At 38.6% G+C, this 22660-nt stretch overlaps 5 protein-coding genes across 13 annotated transcripts; 2 read left to right on the top strand and 3 right to left on the bottom strand.

Annotated features, from left to right (window-relative positions):
- Positions 1 to 400: 400 nt before the first annotated feature.
- LOC107220325 (activated Cdc42 kinase-like) lies at positions 401 to 12408 on the bottom strand. 8 transcript variants are annotated; one of them, XM_046737471.1, is made up of 8 exons: positions 11528 to 12381; positions 10742 to 10834; positions 8985 to 10586; positions 8574 to 8834; positions 8151 to 8299; positions 7798 to 8028; positions 2811 to 3493; positions 401 to 2563 (listed from the first exon to the last, which is right to left on the bottom strand). In XM_046737471.1, exons 1-8 carry the CDS (start codon positions 11529 to 11531, stop codon positions 1618 to 1620), a joined length of 3969 nt encoding a protein of 1322 aa, XP_046593427.1. In that variant the 5' UTR covers positions 11532 to 12381; the 3' UTR covers positions 401 to 1617. The 8 variants fall into 8 exon arrangements, with proteins under 8 accessions (XP_046593427.1, XP_046593426.1, XP_046593421.1 ...); XM_046737470.1 differs by lacking the exons at positions 401 to 2563; positions 2811 to 3493 and adding an exon at positions 3656 to 7233 and having other exon boundaries at positions 8226 to 8299; positions 11528 to 12408; XM_046737465.1 differs by lacking the exons at positions 401 to 2563; positions 2811 to 3493 and adding an exon at positions 3656 to 7233 and having other exon boundaries at positions 8994 to 10586; positions 11528 to 12407.
- Positions 12409 to 12757: 349 nt separating this feature from the next.
- Positions 12758 to 15001, top strand: LOC107220342 (NADH dehydrogenase [ubiquinone] 1 alpha subcomplex subunit 10, mitochondrial). The gene is made up of 4 exons (XM_015658903.2): positions 12758 to 12990; positions 13394 to 14050; positions 14231 to 14623; positions 14758 to 15001. The coding sequence occupies exons 1-4, from the start codon at positions 12922 to 12924 to the stop codon at positions 14866 to 14868; spliced, it is 1230 nt and encodes a 409-aa protein (XP_015514389.1). The 5' UTR covers positions 12758 to 12921; the 3' UTR covers positions 14869 to 15001.
- Positions 15002 to 15141: 140 nt separating this feature from the next.
- On the bottom strand, positions 15142 to 18221 carry LOC107220343 (synaptobrevin homolog YKT6). Of its 2 annotated transcripts, none has more exons than XM_015658906.2 (5): positions 17786 to 18221; positions 17455 to 17648; positions 17159 to 17370; positions 16611 to 16882; positions 15142 to 16076 (listed from the first exon to the last, which is right to left on the bottom strand). In XM_015658906.2, the coding sequence occupies exons 3-5, from the start codon at positions 17346 to 17348 to the stop codon at positions 15936 to 15938; spliced, it is 603 nt and encodes a 200-aa protein (XP_015514392.1). In that variant the 5' UTR covers positions 17349 to 17370; positions 17455 to 17648; positions 17786 to 18221; the 3' UTR covers positions 15142 to 15935. The 2 variants fall into 2 exon arrangements, with proteins under 2 accessions (XP_015514392.1, XP_015514391.1); XM_015658905.2 differs by having other exon boundaries at positions 15145 to 16076; positions 17159 to 17354; positions 17786 to 18209.
- Positions 18222 to 18318: 97 nt separating this feature from the next.
- LOC107220327 (inhibitor of growth protein 5) lies at positions 18319 to 20754 on the top strand. The gene is made up of 4 exons (XM_015658880.2): positions 18319 to 18701; positions 19245 to 19697; positions 19914 to 20092; positions 20224 to 20754. The coding sequence occupies exons 1-4, from the start codon at positions 18665 to 18667 to the stop codon at positions 20323 to 20325; spliced, it is 771 nt and encodes a 256-aa protein (XP_015514366.1). The 5' UTR covers positions 18319 to 18664; the 3' UTR covers positions 20326 to 20754.
- Positions 20402 to 22588, bottom strand: LOC107220329 (beta-1,3-galactosyltransferase 6). Its single transcript, XM_015658882.2, has 3 exons — positions 22447 to 22588; positions 21515 to 22278; positions 20402 to 21434 (listed from the first exon to the last, which is right to left on the bottom strand). The coding sequence occupies exons 2-3, from the start codon at positions 22198 to 22200 to the stop codon at positions 21149 to 21151; spliced, it is 972 nt and encodes a 323-aa protein (XP_015514368.1). The 5' UTR covers positions 22201 to 22278; positions 22447 to 22588; the 3' UTR covers positions 20402 to 21148.
- Between the last annotated feature and the right edge of the window lie 72 nt (positions 22589 to 22660).

Consider the following 22660-nt stretch of genomic DNA (forward strand, 5'->3'; position numbering starts at 1 on the left):
ACTAGATGGAGCTACCTTGAGGTTTTTCTCGTAAGAAATTGTAGTGAAAAATTATCATTATAAAATTGATTGTAAAGATGACTTTTCAAGTTCAGGCTACTTATTTTTGACCCTATTGAGTTACACCTGGCATTGATACGCTGTTTTTCCATACTTCACATCCTGGATCGCGTTGAAATCAGATTTGTAAACTGGAGAAATTTTTTTATTTTGATGCGAAACCACGTGCCGCACTTTCTAATCTCTTCATAGATTATTATTCTGACACTTTTTTATTGTCAACATTTGTTGAATTTAAGATCGTGTGCACATTGCTTGATTCGATTGTAATAGATTAATCTTGAGTAATCTTCTTGTAGAATGGAAAGGGGCTACCAATAAAATAACAATTACACCTCCGTATATTTGTAGGCAAACTTTGAAATTTCAGGTATATATTATTGTAAATTCAATGGATATAAAACATCTCTCCGTTCTTGTACAACGTAGATATATATACGTATATACATTATACATGTATGTATATAAATATTAATATAATCATGTATAAAAATTATAGATATAAAAATGGTTTGACAATTACTCAGGGGTATTGGGCAGAACATTAATTGGTAGTATATGTATAATAATGATTTGTAACTTAAATTTATTTTATATCTCTACCCGCGACCCATAGGGCGTTGATTATACATATACTTCCGGATTTCTTCCAAACTTTAGCGACATCTCAAAATAATATAATGGTATAGGACGAGCCGAATCAATACCACGATTTTTAAGTACAAAAGCAAGCATTACATAAGTACACGTTTCGTTCCGCAGTAGAGTGCAGGATATTTTCTAAATGCAAACAATGAAAGTAGAAGACTATTTGTAGAAAGTGCCTCCCATCTTCATGTGTGAGCGCAATGACTTACGTCTCTGATCTCTAAAATGTCACGTAAATGCGTTCTGAATTCCTGCTACAGAGTGAATTTATAAAATTATGTACCACTGCTACAAAGTCAGCATCCCCAGTACTTATTAGACCGGATAAGGTGCTACGTTTTTGGAAGTTCGATTGACTGGCAGGTAATGATCAACACTGTCTGAACAATGAATGAAGACAAAGCCGTGATTCTATATCAACTTGAGACATCGATACTTCTTAATCTCACACCAACAGTTAAACTCGATAATTAGGCTTTTAGCAGCGCTAAGTACTTGAGATTACTTAGTGCAAAATTCTCAATTCGTAACATAAAAAAAAAACTAGCCGAGAGAGCACAATTTTCCAACTTAATTGGCATAGGCCGATTATGGAAACAAAGTTATTTTGGAACTGATGATGACATAATTTCATCACTACATTATAATAATGAAATCGAAATGATGAAAAGTAAAGTAATAAACGTCAAAGACAAATTAGTACATATTGAAATTAAGGAACACAAAATAAAATATTCAACATATTTGACAGGATTCTATGCAGTCGTAATTAACAATAGAAAGATTTTTGGCTTTGAAAACGACTTAGGAAAATACAGAACTAAATCAAAGCAATAAATAAATTTCAGAAGAAAATCTTTTTAACCCAATCACTTCCTGTAAGCTGAACAAAATATAGACTGGTCAGCATCAAACAGCAGCGGTATCTTCTGTATTTCTAAGCAAAGCCGCAGCTTTTACAACATCGCCGCCACACTGACCCAACATAACTTTGCAATCTTCGAGCCTGACAAAGTTGTTCTCCTTTCTGAGTAACCCTTGGAGTCTTTCGAGCTTTATAGCTGCTAGAACATCCCAATCTGACACGTTCAATGCCTCGACGCATGACTCGGGTGTTGATTGTTCGTGTAACACTTTCATCATTATTCTGACCTCATCCGATTGCTCTCCGTTGCGAGGTCCCCGTGTTCGGCGAACGTTTGGACCGTCGCACGCAAATTCCAACAAATCTTCGCACGATACGTGATCAGACTGACGCGAGAGATCGCTGGTCCTTGTGACGGAAGAGGATGAGGAGGAAGACGCCGACGATCTCTCTTGCGAAATCTTTCGATGGGAGTTTACAGAATTTACAGAGTTTTCAGAATTTACTGCGTTCCCAGAATCACTGCTAATCAATTCTCCGCTTATTATAGGCTCGGAAAACACGAGCAAACTACTGTCCTGCACCGCATGATTCTTCTTTCCTATCCTGGACGTGGTGGTACATCGTCCCACACCTGCGCTTGAATGAACTCCAGCAGCCCATCCAGTCTCGGTCACCCTATCTATGGAAGAAGTAATCGGTTCAATTGGGGTAACTGAAACTGGGATAACTGTAGATCCTTCGATTGGTGACTGTGATTTTCCAGTACTCAATGGCGGGAAGGAGATCAAGGATTCCTCTGCAGAATCAAGGCTGACGTTTTTTACTCCCACAGGGTCAACTTCAGCAGAATCGCAGTCGATCAAATTATCGGAAAATTCTAGAAGGTCCTCAGAAATGACACTGTAGCGTTGCAGCTTATTTTCCTCGAAAGGTAGAGAATCTAAAGCTGCTAATTCAGAGTCGATCCGCTGTTCGAATTCCTCAGGGCTGGAATGAAAATAATTCTTTGGCTTGCTAACGAATTTATATTTAATGTGATTAACTTTATTTGCAACTCATGAAAGTCTTATTCTAGCAATAATTGTGAGTCGAAACGGCAAACATTGTCCACTCCTCAATTAATCAATCTATGTATGCAAGTATTTATAGCTCATCAAATTTTATAAAATTCCGACAAGATATTATGCAAAAATATTGGTGTCGGTTTGTAAACATATACTAAGGTAAAACCCACCTATTAGCAGGGGCAGGGGCAAGCAAATGATCGATATCTTCCTGAACATTACAGACCAAATTCCTGTGCTCAGTTACAATGACAGGTGCATTTTGCAGCTGGAAAATTTTTGAACCATCAACATGGTCCTCATCACAGGGTGGTGTTGTAACTGCGGCAACCTTAGCAAGTGTTCTAGTAACTCCGCCACCAGGAATAATCAATGGGTGCTTCCTTTGATGCCTAGCAAGACTGGACTTTGGCTGCCACGTTTTTGATCGATCTCTTGGCGGCAATGGTATCGGATTTTCCTCAACATTGCTCCTATTGCGGTTATTTTCTATCTCTGATACAGAATAATGCCTGCCAATAGTCCTGTTTGCCGACACAGCTGCTGTTGTGGGTACTGGAGGTGGTTGTACAGAGGGCGGCGGGCCACGAATTTTGGGCAATGTTTTCGCACCACTGTGGTGCAGAAGGTCAAACTGAAGACTGTTATGGTTAGTCGAGTTTTCCTCAGATAAGGAGTGAGCGGGATGGTGACCCATAGTAGCATGGTGTTTGTTTCCTCGAGATCTGGTTTGCCGCACTATCGGTAATCCCGAGCGAAGCATTCGTAATGGATTAGCATCCGTTGCGGTGTCTACGACAGGAGTCTCGACCAAGCTGTTGTAAACTTCTTTCGCCTCGTCCGAAAGTGTCGCCTGAACAATCAGGGCATGGGACGGAACAGGACGGGGTGGGACGGATTATAGGGAAGATATGGAGATGAGAGAAAGATTGGAAAAATAAAAAAAAATCATAAAGAACACAAATCAAACAAACATGAATAATATGCAATCAAAATAAAAGGGACGACGATAAAACACATTTGTCCTTAAAATATATACAAACAAGTCTCCTGATCTAGTTACAATAAAAGAAAGATCATTAAAATCATAAAAGTTCAATAAATTTCAAATCATATTCATGTAAAATGGAATGAACGTAACCCTTTGCTTCCAAAACGTGTTTAAATTGATGAGTAAAGTAAATATACGATATTAGAGGAAATGTAAGTAAATAATACGGTGATTGGGATAATCTAGTTACTTCTATCATCGCATTGTATGTATGTACACACATAATATGGTAGATCTAATAGTGCAATAGGTACGTATAATACGTCGTATATAAAAGTTCTAATCTAATAATTAATTGGTTTGCGAATGTAGTCCTAGTCCGTTTAAATTCTAACATTATAATATGTATATATGGAATACAAAGTGGTATGCATTTCCATGCTTATATTGGGGAAATTAAAGAGAAATTAGTATTATTTTTCTCTTTTTCAAAAAAAAAAAGTATAAAAGATATAAAACGAAATCTAATGCGTCAGCAACTTAAAAATTCAAGGAACCAGCCAGTTTCAAGAGCATCGATCTTAGAACAAAAGAACAGATTTGAATGGTAGCAAGTGAAAAAAATAAAACTAATTTCAGCACTTTTCTTTTCTTAATCCCCGTAGTGAATATTTATGTGTAGGATAATTGGTTGCAAAACTTTATATTAATAAAGACAACAATATAATATGGTATTAGTGTATCATGCAAACATGCCAAGCGTTATAATTACTTTGTGTTTAGGCAGCAGGAATGTTCTATAAAGAATTCGATTCGTTTGCTACTTTTTAGGAGTGTAAAAGGCTGTATTACATACTCTAATTAGTAGACGCCAGTCGTATGCATACTTTCAACGTGTGGTTGAATGAAACGTTGTCATAACATGAATAACATCAGTGAACAAATACAACAATCGATGACAGAGCTTAAATAGCAATTATGCCGCAAATATTACATTGCCCAAACTGTTGACGAAGAAGCAAATTACTAACTTATCGAGATAAGACTTAAAAGTTGAAGTCAGACTTCGAACACTTGAATAAAAATGTTAAGAAACTCGTCAAAACTTATTTTAGAATTAAGAAATATTTTTTGGAGACCGATGTGAATGCAAAATGTTGGGACAGAAGGGCTCTATCAACACAGGCTGAAACTCGAGTTTGGAGAAATTTTTGCATACCTTAAGTTATTTTCAACATCTACCAAATCTCATGGTTTCAGAAAACCAAAATTTCTGTCAATACGAGATGTGCATTTGGTATAATGTTAAATTTTAATTTATTTATTTTTATTTTTTTATATATAAAATATTCAGCAGATTGTGCGACATAAATGAATCCTCCTATTTCCGCAATAGCGGTTTTCCAAACAGGCACGTATGAAAATGTAAGTGAAACATTTGACTGCGATCATAGCGACGTATTTGCAGTTCCCATTGGTCTCATTCCAGCAATTAACTCTCAGGGAGCAGGCGACGGAGGAAAATTAGGAAGGTCATTTGTAAACTCCGGGTATTCTGAGCTAGTGTCTGATTCTAGGTCAGAATTGCTGGTAAAAGTGAGACTGGAACTCGGTGCGCTTTCTGGCCAAGACAAAAGATTATTTCTAGAAGAAAATGGAGGTGAAAGTGAATTTAGGAAGCTCGTTGACGGTGGCGGTGATTTGCCACATTGATCAGCGGAAGAAAAGCCCCTTGCAGAGTCAGGGTGTAAAAATTGGTTTCCCTTTTTTCCAGTATTGAAATTCAGCCGCAAGCTATGTGGCGGACCTGCGCCTGCACCCTTTGTTACCGACATTTTTTTATGTCGGCGTTTGTAACGGAAACGACTTCTTATATCTGTCTCTGACCGCGAAACCGAATCAGAATCTTCGCTAGATTCATTCTTGGGATGAAACGATCTCCGCTGGTTTTTTCCAAGTGTAACCTTCCGGTTATCAGATAGGGACGAAGTTCTGTGACGATAAAAGTGTGACGATTCATCGTTCTGATATAATTTTGGAGGTTCCAATATATGTTGTTGAAAGTTGTTGGGATCGCTCGGTTGCTGCAGCTTTTGTATGTTGCTCCGTAGACCTGGCTTTGTGACTACACGTGGGTTGAGGTTTTGAACAGGAATATTGAGGTCCAGATTGGAACGATCGAGAGGAATATTGAGGCTGGGTGGTTTAAAGTCATGACCATTTTTTTTATCGAAATCCTCAGGTCTTTTTCGTACAGAATTCTCAAAATGACGCGTATTGTGTGCAATATTTTTGCCAAGCTGAATCATGTTCTGCGTCAGTTTTCCAAGGCCCAAATTAAAACCTTGACCCTTTCTCGAGTCCAAATAATTCTTTACACTTTCAAGACCCGAAACCTCTCGCTGATACTTAGCAGCAAAAAGTCGACTGCTCAATTCGGTCTGATTATTCGCCTCTGCATCTGATTTCCGTCTGAAACGCTGGAAATTTGCTCTCAAACTCTCAGAGCTGTCATATAATGGAGAGTCCTTTTTTTCTGGCTCTGCTATGAAAACGGGATTACTCGAGATGACAAATGGTAAGTGACTCTCACGGCCATTCAAATTCCGTTCAATTGCATCTCCTGCATCGGCGACTCTTGGATTGTCTAAAAGTAAATTGAGATTGTTTCCGATGCTGTCATCGGAGCTGTAAATTGTCTTGGTTCCTACACTTGAGTTTTTAGTAGCCAGACCAACGATCCCGGACGTCAATTGCTTCTGGGGATCAAACTTTTTGTTACGTTCCATTGTACATACGGTCGAAATCTTGGGCCTTGTACCATGTTGTTCAAAGTTGTTCAATTTTTCCAGCGACATTTCAAACCTTCCAACCTTGTCCATCGGAACATCAAGGTTCTTTAGTTCGTCAGGTCGTGTTTCAGAATTTATCATTTCCCTGTACATAGGGTCCCGGTTGGTTATTTTATCCCGTGGTATGAGGCCAAATTTATCGTTAGCAGCAATGTTATTTTTAAAATTGTCATAAAACTTGTTGCACTCCTTTTCCTCAAGGCTAAGCATCTTGTCATAATTCTTTGCCGTATCCTCTTGATAACAGAGTTTCTTGTCATACCCGTGATCAAACGATCCTGAACCAGATCCTCCATCATCGAAGTATTTAGGTAATTCAAAGTAACGGTCCACATAGCTTGCAGACACTCTTTTTGGTTGCCTAGCAAAATGAAAATTCGCATTTTCCATATTATAAACAGCAGTCTGGCCATTCTGCGTTATATTAAGCTTGGTATCTGGCTCAGCAGTGCTTTTAGTGAGGGTACGTCCACCATTAACGTTCCCATTCCCGTTTTCATTTTCGGAATACTCATTTGATCTGACTAGGGTTTCTTTGGCAGAAGAGTTATCATCCAAGGTCCGGGTTTCAAAGTCCATTTCCATGTATGAAGTCCAGGCACTTGGTTTGGTCAAGAGTTCTCTTGACTTGGCAAAGCAAAATTCTGCCGAGGCCTTATCCCACAATGGGAGCTTCAGCGTTGATGGAGCCCCTAATGATTCTATGCTTGAAACAGTTGACGAAAGAGACTGGAGACTCGAGCATAACCACTTTTTGAAGATAAATTTGTTTTTTAGAGTTTAATACATCAAAATTGTAAAGCGTACCAGTTGAAAATAATACCAATGTTACGTGAATTGAATAGTTCAATCCGTGGGTTCCGAATTACAACAAAAATGAGGAACAAATGGTCAATTAAATAGACAGGTTGATAGATTGATGAATGAAGAAAAGAGGATGATTTGAGGACAGTAAGGACATTGCAGGTAGAGATTAATTTATCGAAGTATATTAGTACTTGTAAGCATTCAAAATTGGCTGTTATTTTTTTTTGTCTGCTTTACAGAGTGTCAATAAAATAACGCAGTCGATACAGAGTGAGAATGTAACTAAACTCTATGTATTCGGATTTCGATCGTTTTGAGAAATCCCAGTAAAAAGCAGTTTTAAATCTTTCTCGTTCAACAATTATATTTTACTGACCCTCCTTCCTGTCACAGTATGCTGTGTTAATGTAATATTAACTTTTCCTACAGTTTATTAGTAAACAGTCGCAGATAATAATAACAGATACATAAAGATAATAATTGATAATTCAGAAAACGCGAATGTACCTGTATGTCTGGAATACTGGCAGCCTCCTCTGCAAAGTGTCGCCGGTCAGGCTTTGGGCTGTGCTGATGCGGTAATTTGAATGAAAACTTTCTGCGTCTTGAAGGGCTGACCGGCGTTCTTGGAGATTCGGGTGGATGTTCAAGATCAGTCATTGAGCGAGCAGTCAATTCCTGTGCCATTGCTATTGCAGAGTATAGAGTTCTTTGGTCCGCTGCTGATATTGGTTTCACCTGTATTTATATTTTGAAAAATGCTCGTAAGATAATTACTCTCGTACGATGTTCGTCTCAAGACATTAAGTCAATCCAGTTATTGTTGCCATTGTGTGAATGTATGACAAAAGATACTGTACATTTATAGGACTCACGGTGGCCTGTTTTTTTTTGCCACTTTGCCTTGACTGAATTTCTCGAAGTTCGTTTCTTACGTTACTTGAATCGTGTTCACTTGGCAATGGATGAGCTGGAGGTGGTGGTGGTGGTGGTGGTGGTGGAGAAGAGCCTGAAAAGTTTAGAGTATAAGACTAAAGGTCCGAATGCAGCTCACTCTCAGAAGTTATTTACTCAAATAATTAAATATAAGCAAACGACTGGTTTCTTCACTTCTTTCAAGTCTATTTTAGACGGATTTGATATTATAATCGACAGTGACCTATACAAAAACTTTTCATTCGTTCAATTACGACTTGCACCATTCTCAGTAGGCTGCCAAAACTGTGGCTCAAGTTTACTTCTTCCCTATACTTAAAAAGTTATTTCCATTCAATAATTATTACCCAAGGATCTAAACATCTGGTCCATTTCATCCAGCAAACTTGGTCCAAAGTCGAAATTAAGTGGCTTGTCAAATCTTAGAGGACTGTCGTGACTTTCTTCATCGCTAATCTCGTGGTATTCATGGTCCAGTCCAGCTAGGCTCAGCACATCAGTCGTCCCACTAGTCACAGATGGCGCCTTGCCTGTACTCGCTACCGGGGTCCCAAGATGAGAAATATCAGAAGCGGTATCCGACCATGGATTGTCTGGGAACATCAGAACTTAGTATATGGTGTGAATTACAGGTTCAATTATTAGCGCAATTGTTACTAGACATACTGAAATATTTATATGCAACAGATACGAATTTTTTTTCAGCATCAAAAAAGCTTTTAATAATATCCGGTAAGACGTAATACATGTACGCTTACCGCGCTTACTATGAATCATATCCGCATGGAAATGTTGAATGTCCCTGCTATCCCTTGCCGAGTTCCTCGCCAGTTCAGACCCACTACCTTCTTCAGTGATTTGGCCATAGCTGTCCGTAACATCTTCGTGGGGTTTGTACGGATTGACAACTTGCCTAGGAAGATGAGGATACTTTCCTCCAAGAAAGCTAACATCCCCAAAATAAGCTCCATCCAGCCCTACATGTCCGGTGTGCTTGAGATCGCCTTGAGGCGAGGATATCATGTCTGGCCGTATCTTCTTGCGCTGAGAGGAAAACGCATTCTTGCCATCACCCCGTGTGAACTCCCCCATTTTATTACTTGGCAAGTTTGATCCCAGATAAGCTATTGTATGTGCCGGATTAAAGAAGCCCGTTTTTCCATTAGCTAGAACTCCTTTCCAATTGGCGTTGCCCGATAATGTCCCTTTATCCAGAACTGTGAGCACATCTCCTTGCCGATAAACCAGCTGGCTTTCTTCGGTACTATCCTGAACTGCTTGCACTTGTTCAGGCTTGAGGTCCGGCAGTAAATGTGTGAGCTCGGAAAATTTTGGTCGCTTTGCAGGTTCATGTTGCCAGCACTGCTCCATTAATAAGAAATAGTCTTTTGGGCAGCACTCGGGCTGTTCTAGTCTTTGGAAGTTTGGCTCGTCAATTGCCTCGAGAATCTGTTGGCCAGTGAGAGCAGCCCACGGCTGAAAACCATAGCTGAACATCTCCCAGAGGGTTACACCATAGGCCCACACATCACTGGCTGAGGTGAATTTCAAGTATGAAATACACTCGGGAGCACACCACGCAATTGGGAGCTTCAAGTTAACATTGAAGTTAGTTTGGTAATAGTCCTTACCAACACCCAGTGCCCTGGAGAGACCAAAGTCCGATATTTTTACCTTATTTTTAGAAAAGACAAGGATATTTCTGGCTGCCAAGTCCCTGTGTATAAGCCGCTTGGCTTCCAGATACTGCATGCCGTCTGATATTTGAATTGCAAAGTCGCACAACGATAGAACTGGGAAACTTGCTCTGAGGCTCGGTTCCTTTAAACATTCTAGCAGGGAACGAAGTGGCGCCAGTTCAGTAACAAGCATTAGAGAATTCGTGTCCAAAACTACGCCGTACAGTCGGACAATATGCTCATGATCTATGGCATGCATGATGGCTGCTTCTTTCAGAAACTCAATCGGATTGTTTTGCATTCTTTCTCTGGAGAGACATTTTATTGCTACTTGGATCCTCTCTCCATCGTTTGTCCACACTCCTTGCTGAACTACACCAAATTCTCCGGTCCCTAGTTCCTTGTTTACAATTATTGCATCCGCAGGTATCATGTGCTTGTTTGGAACACGGATCGGAGGTCGGTCTTGTCTCTCTTCAGGCAGCACACCCAATGTGCTGGATGTCTGTTCCTCGCGTTTAGGCAGTAGCATTTTCTTGAATTTGGATAAATAATTTTGTGGGAAATGCTTCTGGAAATACTTTTTAAGTCTACGCATCTCCGGCTTACTCATTCCGATTGCGTTCAAGTCTTCTTCGGTCACATACTTGAGCTGTGCAGTTGTCTGAACTTTTAAATCCCCTGGAGAGAAGAATTACTCTGTTAAGGGACATTAATTATTCAAATTTCCTCAAGTTTGTTGGAGCAAATTGTCCTTCAAATACATCGACGAAAATGCATTGAAAATGACTTGAAAATCGGATAGAATACTCAACAGTACTAGGTTAGCATCTCACCTCTGATTCCTGGATAATACTGTTGCAGCTCAGCTTCCATTAGGAATTCGTACAGCCCTGGCCCGGTATGGCGAGACATACCAGTCTGGGAATCTACGGAAAAAAATGAAATGGATATTAATACACGGCTGGCCCCTACAGCATGGGCTGTAGTGCTTCATCAGCAGTTATGTATGTTATGTGACTCAAGTACATCATTGACATGCAGTGAATTCAACATTAATCCCCTTCTCTCCCTGTCTCTCTCTTTCACTCATTTAATAGCTCTCTAAAATTTAAATAGTGTGGCAACAATAACCGAGGAAAACAATATCATATGCGTCACACAGCTTTAGGAATGCCAATGTATTGTGTGCAATTGTTTACCGTGTGTTATGCCCGCGAGTTGAAGGTTAAAGATTGAAGAGTCGTCAAGTTTCTAGTTGTTATTTATGCATGAAAAACATGAAATATGAGTGGAACGGTGTAAAACTTACGAGTCACCGTTCGAGTATGGGAAATGAGAACCGCGTACTTGCGGCCCGCTGCACGCTTGGTGCCGAGTCGAAGTTAATTATGGGTGAGAGCTGATCGTGAGAGGAAACATGAGCGTCACCGTCGCGGTCGCGGAAAGCAGGAACGAGGAGGGCGGGGATGTTTTCGAGGGGACAAACCAGGCGGGGGGCACGCCCAGGAGAAGCTGAACCAACAATGAGCCTTAGACAGCGGAGCCGAAGAACTTGTAAAGATTTTTTACAACGTCTACGGATCCTGGTTGTAAGTTCATCAAACGGGTGATTCACTCACCCATTATTAAGGATTGCGATAAATGCCCGGAATCTCATTGACATCAGAAGCTCACATCCGTTCGTCGTCGATCGCTTCTTGATTCTGAGAAACAGAACGTCGTTTCGCAGAAATTTGAGTCAGACAATCGCGAATTCATTTCGTTTCAGTAAATTGACTGTCCGTCGCGAGGAGGTCACCGAACCGGCATCGTACCGCACTCACAAAGGGCTCGTCTTTACTGTCTTCGAATGTAATTCTCTTTCGAACACTCATCGAATTCTCGAGCTTCAGGATCGAGGCAGCTACGGAAGAATTCGCGAAGCCTCACCCCGGCTGGAACAACGAACTCTCAGCATTCGCTGTTCGCCGCCATCCGCCCTACGCCGTCTCTTCCATTTGGAATTTGGATCGCTTTGTTGTATTCACACTCACACTCGCATGTGTGCACGCTCTCTCTTTTGTACCTGTATGCACACGTATATTCCCGCACTTCTGGTCCCGTGGGATCATTGCGGATCACGCACACGCGTACGCAACGAATCGGACCCGCGTAACATGATACGCACAAATTGTACAGAAACAGGGATTCTGTATTCAATCCTGGATTATTCTTTTACATCAGCGTTTATTAATCTCTATTATGTTTTTTCCAACTGTCAGTTTAATAGGATTCGTACACGACGACGCTTTCTCACCGTCCTCAACGCGATACCGCTCACACGCGCGGCGGTACACGACTAGGCCCTTGTACACGACCGCTGATCTTTACACTGACTGCGGTATCCCAACGCCAGTGTTATATTCTTGCATTTTTCTTGCAGGACGAATTGAAACTGTGAAGTGGCCATGTTGCTTGTCGTCAATTTGTTAAATGTCGCGGGAAATTCAAATACTTATAGAAAAAGTTTGATGAAAAACGTTGGAAATTGCTTTGAAATCAAATACCCCTTAAAGAATTCACTATCTCGAACATTTTACTTAAGTTTTATTCGAACTTACTATAAAATTTCCATAGAAATAATACAAAATATGAAATTTGGATGATATAACTACAGGAGTACAACCACCTACAAGAATAACCACTAAATAAAAATGTAATTTTCATCAGATTTGTAGATACGAATGTAAATTGGATCTACTTCGGATTCTTCTGTATCCTAAACATGCTTATCAAAATAGAAATCAGCTATCGTATGCCAACTTCAAGCAATTTCGAAACTGGCAGCCCTGGAGCCAACTTATTCTATTCATTCGGAGCAAGTTCACTCGGCTTAGCAGACAGCTTATTGGAGTCGACTACCGAGGAGGATTGGATATTCGAGGAGTTATGTCACTCGATCTACGCTGAACACTTTTCGCCTGATAATAAGAGAACGTTATAACATTTGAGGTTTTGGTTACCGTTCCGCAGAATGGCGAGTGCGTTACGATGCGGTGTAAGCAAGTTGCTAGCTCGCAATTCAATATCAGGATTATGCAAGGTTAGAAATACATTCACAGAAAAATCACTACCATATCAAAGTGCTTAACACGTATGACCGAGAAGATGGCCCTGGTGCCAATTCCTGTCCTAACCTGTACCAAATATTTTCAATCTTAACAATCTGTTAACTTCGCACCACTTAACCATGTAAGCTCTAAATATTATTAACCAATGATGCGTGGCGATCTGGTCACAGTAATCATGTCATGAAATTTGATAGATTCTGTAAAGAAAAAAGTGGAAGCGTCACAATATATTTCTAGTATTGTGTATTGTGAATACTAACTGATTTTGAAACTAAAGGGAAAAATTTAGATGTTGTTAAAGTTATATGAATGATTGGCCACACAGAAATCAGCACTATCAACATGCCACAGATTTGAGTAATTTATATTTTTTAGCCATCATTAGGAGCCAGCGGCTATATAGCCAAAATACAAGTGGCATTCATCTCAGGAAAAGCAATGCGGGTGGTCGAAAGAAAGAGGCCACCTCCGTTTCCGTATGAGACGAAGAGGTACAGTCGTTGGAATCAGCTATTTGACAAAACTGTACACAGAATGGATGATAATTCCAAAATCGTTATTGTCGAAGGGCCAATTGCCTCTGGCAAGACAGAATTTGCTGAAGCATTGGCCAAGGATTTGGACATGCACTATATGCCAGCAGTGACAATGGACATGCATTATATAAACTCATATGGCTTCGATATGCGGCAATTGGACGACAAGCTGCCAGAATCTTGTAGATCTTATGACGTCAAGAACTTCTGTAAAGATCCGCACCACATGAACTGTGCCAATTATCAGCTCCAAATGTATTATTATAGGTTTTTCCAATACGTTGACGCCTTAGCACACCTTTTCTCAACTGGAGAAGGTGTTGTTTTGGAGCGATGTGTCTACTCTGATGCCATTTTTATGGAGTCAATGTGCAATGCTGGCTATGTTAGCAAACTTGCGCAACGGACTTACCAAGACCTCACACAGCTCACTTTGCGTGAACTCCGCCTGCCGCATTTAGTTATCTATTTGGATGTTCCTGTACCTGTAGTCAAGGTTCTTTGTTGTTGTGGTTCTTTTTTTTCCATCTTGTCTTTACTGAAAATACCCAAACACAATTCAGATTTTCTGCAGGAACTTGAGCTGTATTTTTCATTCATTTTCAATTCTCTTAAAATTTTACTAGGTCCTACAATTAATTACATAGCTTATCAACCATTTTACAAATTATTTTAGGAAAAGATTCAAAAGAGGGGGATACCCTACGAAGTTGAATCCAAGGTTTTCACGGAGCAGTACCTGACTGATATTGAAAATCTTTATAAACAGCAGTATTTGAAACAGATGTCAGAACATGCTCATATTCTCATTTATGACTGGTCAGAGGGTGGCGACCCTGAGGTTGTCATTGAGGACATCGAGAGATTGAACTTTGACGCTGATGACCGAGACGATCTCAAATTCAGGGACTGGCAATTCTGGGATGCTAACGATTGGAGTGATACAAGGCGCATTTATGCTGATGAAGTATTATCATTCAAAGTGCTATTTAACTTAGGGGAAGTCAATGCACCAGAGCTCATTGTATCAGGAGCTGATCATCTCGCATATCAAAAGGTTTGGGAAAATGTAAGTATTTCAGTCTGATCTACAGATTCAACCGATTAGTTATTGATTAAAAAAAAGTAACTTCTGTAAAAATGTCACTACATTTTTCGAAAATATTTTCTTACATATGTTTATATCTTTGTTTTTGTAACTAGGCACCTGGTAACAAGTATATGAAAGGCTTCAATAAAGATATGGGAGATACGGGATTACTGTGGAAAGGGCGCCCTACTATTCGGGAATACAGAATGCCGTTTTTTTCGTAAACTAGGTGCTGCTAAAAACATAAGAAAAAATTCACAAATCGGCAGAAGTGATTACATTGTAGTGCACCGAATTGAAGTTGTCCTGGTAGACTTGTACAAACCGACAAATTACAATAAATAACATTCTATGTAATTCATACTTATGGTCAATTACTTACATTTCACGTTCCTTGGCACTGAGAGTAGATAAACATCACGTTTAGAGGAAAAAATTGGAGTGGTATTTTTTAAATTTAGACATGATATATTGAAATACTTTTTAAATACATAAATACGTACACATATTTTTTTGTTTCATCCATAATTGAACTCTTATCCAATGCCGAAACTGCATAACGGAATAACAAGTTACATTCCATTTGCAATAAGAATAACATATCAACGACAAAGAAGACGTTTAATAGACATTGGGTTACATAGATTTTGTGAAATTTCTGTTTATGTGTCTTAAAAGGAAAGGATATTAAAGTCTGTATGTATACAATCCAATTAAAATTAACCCCACTTTTTGATTAAACTGAAGTAACTTGAGTTGAATACTGAACTCTGTGACATTCTTTATGATGCTAGACAACACTGATTACTCTCGAATACAATCTGATGACGTCTTGAAAAATTATCCCTTTGCAATCAAGACACATAAAATTCAGTCACTCGTATTTCAACATTGATGGATAATATGTTGCATTAAAGCATATTGTTCATTAACATATATTAAGGATAACATTACTTACTTAGGCCTCTTTAAAAACATCCATACCTTCGGCTGCGCAATATTTAAATCAATCTTGCTCAATAGAAAATATACAAGTGAAATCTATTGGTAAGACAAACCACCTTTTGCAATCGGAGGTAAAATCCATTCAAAAATTAAAAAATTGTACATTCACAGGTAATTAATTATACCGAGGAGGCAAAATCATCTGAACAATAAACTGTTGCGGCAGGCAAAAGTTATCAATTAGCTTTCAAATTTCAAACATTACTCAACATTCTTTTCTTGACAAACCTATCTTCACATTTGTAACACAATAATATGAACACAATGGAATCATGGTATACCGTGTTTAAGCCGTCAAGCTGCAACAGGAATTGGTTTTCCGTGCTGTTTTGTAAAATGCTTTTGACTGCATGCTAAGGCCTTCTGATTTTGACACCAAATCGTCCAATTTTTCGCCCCTTTCTAAAACTGCTTCTATTGTATTATGCTGTAAGAAAAATGAATTACTGTATTCATAGAAATAGACACTTGTGATTCTTTATAGTATCTTATCTGCATCAGTTACATAATCTTTCAATACACAATAACTATCTGAAAACTAACAACAGCACATAAATGAATGCCACTGTTTACATCTCAGAAAATGAATTGGAAGCATTGCTTGCTAGACAGAGAGTGCAGTACATAAGAAAAACCTCTAGGATTGGAAAGAAAAATAGATAATGACACTACTTTGTTTGGAACATGTATTTTTTAATATTAATGCAATGATGCGACTTGAAAATTCTCTGAAATTTAGTAAGTAACAATAATAAAATAAAAAACATTATTTTTTGGCAAATTCGTCTTCTTCAAAGTCATTCTAAAGTTAAAAAACAGAGATTTTTTATAAATGATTTGTAAGAGTACTAATGTTACGAATTTCAAACTCATTTGTCCAATTATATTTCATAAACGACCAAACCGACGAGCTGAAACTGGATAACTAAGAAACTCAGTTTAAGAAAATCTTCAAACTCACCAAAATGATCTTGGTTTCATCAAGGTCATTCTGCATTTTTGTAAATGCATCTGCTTCCCGGGGATTTTGATATTTCGCCAAGTACGTATTCACTTGTGGAAATATTGTTGTCGCTTCATTTAAAGTGGCACATGTACTGGGTGGGTACTGGGCAGCAAATTCATCTAGTACTTTTGTGATCAACGTGTGCGAAACTCTGCTAGGATACTCATGATCGGAGATTAGAACGCCAGCTAAATTATCCGCTCTCACATAAACGTGACACATATACTCTGAAAGAACAGAGAAAATATGTGAACTTAGTGAGACAATCGGTAGCAACCTGAAAATAGATAATATAGAAAAAAAACAGACAATAAGCACGCACGGAGCAAAAATTAACTGAAATGAAACGGCTGTTTCAAGGTCTTTAGAAATGTTGTTAATATTAAGCAAGCAATGGTTTGTTTTTAAAAGTAGTTTCTACACCGAAACCAATGTCATTCATAATAGTTGCAGATCACGATGAAATGATATTTTATAAAGTACAGAGACTGGAAAATAAATACCTTTTTCCTTGACGCTTTGTCTGGCTGCAATTTGAGTTCTTTCAGTAATCGTTTTACTGACAAATGCCATAAATTCCTGAGCACTACTGCGTTGAAAAAACGAAAAAGATCCAAGTTCATAAGCTGATTTGATCGTTGTTGCTGTAGTTGGGCCTTTGTATAGGATGGTTAAAGCGTACAATTTGACCATTTTCGACTGTAACAAAAACAAGCTATTTGCATTGCAGTTTTTTTCTAAAAGATTATCGTTTTTCACATATCGTACACATTAACATTTGATGTAGATAATTGCTTACCTAGTGAACTCGGCTAGCCGGGAGTTCAGGAAAGAAGACTAAGAAGATACAACCGACGTAAGCCTAGGAAAATTTCGGCTCCAACTAGAACTTGACCTCCTTTCGTTACCTAGTTTTCAACTCTCACCGCCGGTAGAATCTTGTTGTCAGTCGCACTGCCAGTGTGGCAATGATCATTATTTGATTTTTCTTTCCTACAAGAATATCAAAAAATTGGACTCATTCAGCGCGATACTATGTGAAAGTAAAACAAAGTGATATGAAGTGAAATTAAGATAAGGGCAGTCGGAATTGTGTCACACAATATTTGAGAGAATTTTCTGCTTTTTACCTCCGTTAATGAAATCCTGATTCAGAGGGTAGATCCGCGGAAAAATGAACTAAAATTGTTGTTTTTGGCTCCGCCCTCCTCGGTTAAAGGCAAATGTCAAATCGCGTACCTTACCACTTACAAGCTTGCTGCGACTACTAACAGCACTGACACATCACCCACTAGAACTGCGCGTCGCAGACGGCGGGCGACGTCCGACGACACGCATACACGTAACACGGGTATGTCCGTCGCAGGGCTTGGGAAGGGGATTGTAGGGGGGATTGCAGACGGAGGTCGGCGACACGACGTTTGTTTTAAGATCGTTCAAATCAAGTTCAAATCATTCAAATTTTCACTATGATGAAGTGACGATCTCGAGTTGTATTCCGTTTGGAGAAGTAATTTTAATCAATAAGATTTAATTGAAATTATTTTACATGATAAGGATGCCCACTTTTCTTCCACACCGTCACAATTCAGCAATTCAGCGGTAACCGATGCACACTGTGCATACATATGTTATCCATATAGTTAGTCGTAACGTGCGAATGACTCAGAGTGTGTCGCCACCTCCGCTGTGTTGTGTAAACTCCCCCGCAGGCTTGTCCGAATAAAGTGTGAATAAAATCGGCCGACTGAATTATGCACACACAGTGACACTGGTCAGTTTTGTGTACGTATGTGCCAATTAGAAGGAATTCAATTTCCACCCATATACAAAAGTGAGAGAATGGAGTAGGTGTAACGATTTCAACTTTATTACTAGTGATGTGAAGTCAATAATAACAGTGTGTGGTATAATAATCGGTTCCACTATACCCTGCACAAGCAAACTTCGAGTAATTAAAAAAAAAAAACGCAAGCCCGGGGTTTCTACCGCGGTGTCTACCCTGCGAAATGACGTCCGCATTGTACTTGGAACATTACCTGGACAGTAAGTAAACTTTTATTTATGGTTGTTTAACAAGAAGAATATCGCTTGTTGTAACCACGGTCAGGTAGAATCAAACTAGACCTCTCAATATGAGGTCCCTTGAAGTTTACTTCATTAATCAGTTACATTCTTTAGCCTACCGTCAATGAACTTAACCTATCAATAAGCTAACCAACATGGGATGTCAATGAGTCGGTGTTGAAGTTAATATTTTTCAGGAAACAAATTGATGTTCAGAAGAGATATTTATGTGAGATGCTAGGACATCTGTGCCAAAATATAACGTTATTATCTTTTTTGTTATGTGAAAGTTACGTGAAGTATATTCTAAGTGCTTACACCAATAAAAACTCGTAGTTTTCCTAAATAGTTGCATCTCACATAACCATAACTTCTGATGAAAAAATTGAATTTTTTCAAGCGGGAAATTTCTTTATTCCTCTGCAAATGAAAACTATCATGTTGTAAAATATTAACATTTCATTAGAAATTGCGGGAAAACCTTACCAGTTTGAAATTCAGTCATTTTCCAACACTTTTCAGGTTTAGATAATCTACCGATTGAACTACAACGAAATTTCACATTGATGCGTGATCTGGATGCACGTGCGCAGGGGCTGATGAAAGATCTAGACAAGCTGGCTGATGAATATTTGAGAAATGTGAAAACGCTTTCGGCGGATAAGAAAAAAGAACAGTTAAATCACATCCAAAGTCTTTTCAACAAAGCTAAAGAATATGGGGACGATAAGGTTCAATTGGCTATACAGACCTACGAGCTGGTTGACAAACACATTAGAAGACTCGATTCAGACCTTGCTAGATTTGAAGCAGAAATTCAAGACAAGGCATTGAATACAAATAGAGTCCAGGAAGATAGTGCTGTTAGTAAAAAAGGCAGGAAGAAACTCAAAGAGAAAGAAAAACGAAAGAAAGGAAGTGCTGGAGCTAGTAGCGAAGACGAATCAAAGATTGCGCGCAAAAAGCAGAAAAAAGGTGTGACTAATGTTTTTTCTATCAATGCCTATGTTTACTCCTGTAGTATTGTGTAACAACTAGTTTAAATATCTTTTGATATTCAGATTTTGATCCTTCCTGTTGAATGAAAATCAAGATTATACTTTTTTTCAAATACCTTATTGTAATTGAAGATTAGTGATTTGTGAAGTTTTTCTCATTGAAACACAAAATTTAAATAAATGAATTTCTTAGGTGGATCCGTTACTTCAACTGCTGCTTCTGGGGCAGTTGGAAGTGGTGCTCAGGCAGACACCAGTGCGTTGGGACACCCAGCTGATGTCCTGGACATGCCAGTGGATCCAAATGAGCCGACATATTGTCTTTGCCATCAAGTATCTTACGGAGAAATGATTGGTTGTGATAATCCAGATGTAAGTTTGTATTTCATCATTATCAAAAGTCAATAAGCTTCCAGTTGTATCACGTAATGTTCCCATTATGATTACATCTACTGCACTAATCAACTTCTAAATATTAACGTATACTTCTGCTGTTATTTCAGTGTCCGATCGAATGGTTCCACTTTGCCTGTGTTGGCTTGACAACTAAACCGAAAGGGAAGTGGTACTGTCCAAAATGCACACAAGATCGAAAGAAAAAGTGAAAAATGATGGACTGAAGTATCTAATTTTCTTACTTTTACTGAAATCCCCCCTCCCCCCTTTTTTTTTGCAAACTAATTTTAAAATCTATTTATTGGCTGTCGGCATTCCCGATTAAGCATAAAACAAAAGGGGGGATTGAAGACACCCGGCAAAGTTATATTGAAAAATCATCGAACCTATATTTCGAAGCTGAAATAAAATTTCAGCTTCGATGTGAGAAGCACTGGTAGCTTATCACAGCGGCAAGGCTTGAGAATTGGCCACTCTTTTTAATTTTTTTTATTTTTATTTTTTATCTGTCCAATGGTAGTAATTTATTAATGATTGTTGTTTTAGGAAAATTATACAACTTTTTATACTTTTATGCCCTTTTCCCTCATACCAACCCATCGGCCAGTTTTTGAATCACTGTGATTTGGTACTTGGAGCATACATTTAAAAATTATTACACCCTATTAAATAGTACGTAGATACTAGGCTATTGACTATTATTATAAAATGTCAGATAGTTAATTATTGTTTTGATATTTTATGAGTGTATATTAGTGTCGGACTAGTATTACATGATCCAACCGATGCAATCAATATGATAAAAACGATATTGTAAAGTTACGAATAAATGTAATACATGAAAATTAACTTTCTTTGTATCTATCGTCCAATGACAGGTACACTAAGCAAGGAAGATGAGAACATTAAATGTGCGGCATTTAATTCTGATCACATAAGCGTTCCAGAGATTTTTGGATTGCATAGTTGGAATAGTCGCAGAATTTTCAAAATAAGAGTTATATACAGTTTTACTGTACATTTACAATATCCTCACGGAATTCCAAGCTCGCGTATGCAGCACCTACTGGGTGGCGCATCCCAGTCATATCTATAACTGTTTCGATATCTAACTTCCTTCACGCACAAGGCACCACTCGCTTTATATGTCTGATACATAGTATTCATAGCTTCCACGTTTTGTTTGTGTTTAATAATATGCTCGTTTGAGCAACCTCTCGATCGATACTCTGTGTCGAAACGGACATCGTGTTTCCTTTCGATGTTGGACAATGGAGCAAGCCAAAGCCCAACAGAAACATCTTCAGAGTTGAAGAGTCTGAAAAACAAATCTAGCTATATGATTAATTTGAAACTGAGTGAAGAAAATAAACAAGTAAACATTGTGTCTTCACATGCCTTAGAATGTTTGAATTCTGAGCAATGAACTTGACCAAGTTCTGTGACAGAACGTATCCACCACCCCGAGCATATGGTAAATAAAAATCGCAGAAAATCCAGTCAGTTTCTTTCCACGGTCCACTTCTCTTAACTTGAGCCTTGCCATTAAAGAATCCCCAATATAGTTCCTTATCCAATGCTTCATATCGCTGTTTCTCAAACTCCTTCAATATCTTATCCACCAAGACAAACGAGTCATCGTCACATTTTAGCAGGTAGTCGAAATCATACTCTTTACAGATATGAGCAAAAGAGTGAAGGAGTTTTTTTGTTAGAGCTTGATACGAGTCCTGTAAATTTGGCAAGAGGAGTAAATCATGATAAGCCTTATTCTCAGACGCCAGACGGTTGCGCTGATCAAACTCCATATTCTGAGTTCCAATGACAAATAGGTATTTGACATCCTCGTAATTCTCGGAAAGCCATGTTCCTCTTACAGCTTCTCGCTGTTCTACGTTACTCGGTGCAGAGAAAACGACAATTATCAATTTGTACTGTGCTTTAACCTTTTCTTGATTGCCTAGCACGGTAAACGATGTCCGCTTTGTGCGACTCTTGTATTCTATGTAGAGAGTACATATCAATATCACTATCAATAAACCCAAAAACAGTTTCGCTGATCCTTTAAATTGTCTCATCAACATCGTCTCGACATTGCGCGGAAATATCAATTAGTGATTATATCACATGAGTTGATATCGTCGACTATTTTCAAACAGCTCCTGTGGAGGAAGTGAACAGTGATATGTTTTATTCGCAATCTCATTATTTCAAAAAGTAAAGCCGTGTGAGCCAAGGGTTACCCAAAAAAGGCAGATGTTGAGAAACCATGTATTAAATAAAAATGTAATTGACCCTTCTTGTTGTTAAAGATACATCTTGAAGTTTACCTATTTCGTCTGGTATCCTGGCCACTGTTATAGAAATTTCTGTGCTGGTGCTGATCGAATGAGTGTGTAGGAACGGAATTTTGCCTCAGTTTCTCATGAGATCGAAAAATCGTAAATCATAAATGAGGCAACAAGTTTATTCTCCTGTTATGGCGGCAGAGTGTGTAACAACAAAAATCGCATTGTTGTAAACAAGAAATAACACTCGAGCGCG

Source organism: Neodiprion lecontei, chromosome 4, assembly GCF_021901455.1.
Source record: "Neodiprion lecontei isolate iyNeoLeco1 chromosome 4, iyNeoLeco1.1, whole genome shotgun sequence".
NCBI classification, from domain to species: domain Eukaryota; kingdom Metazoa; phylum Arthropoda; class Insecta; order Hymenoptera; family Diprionidae; genus Neodiprion; species Neodiprion lecontei.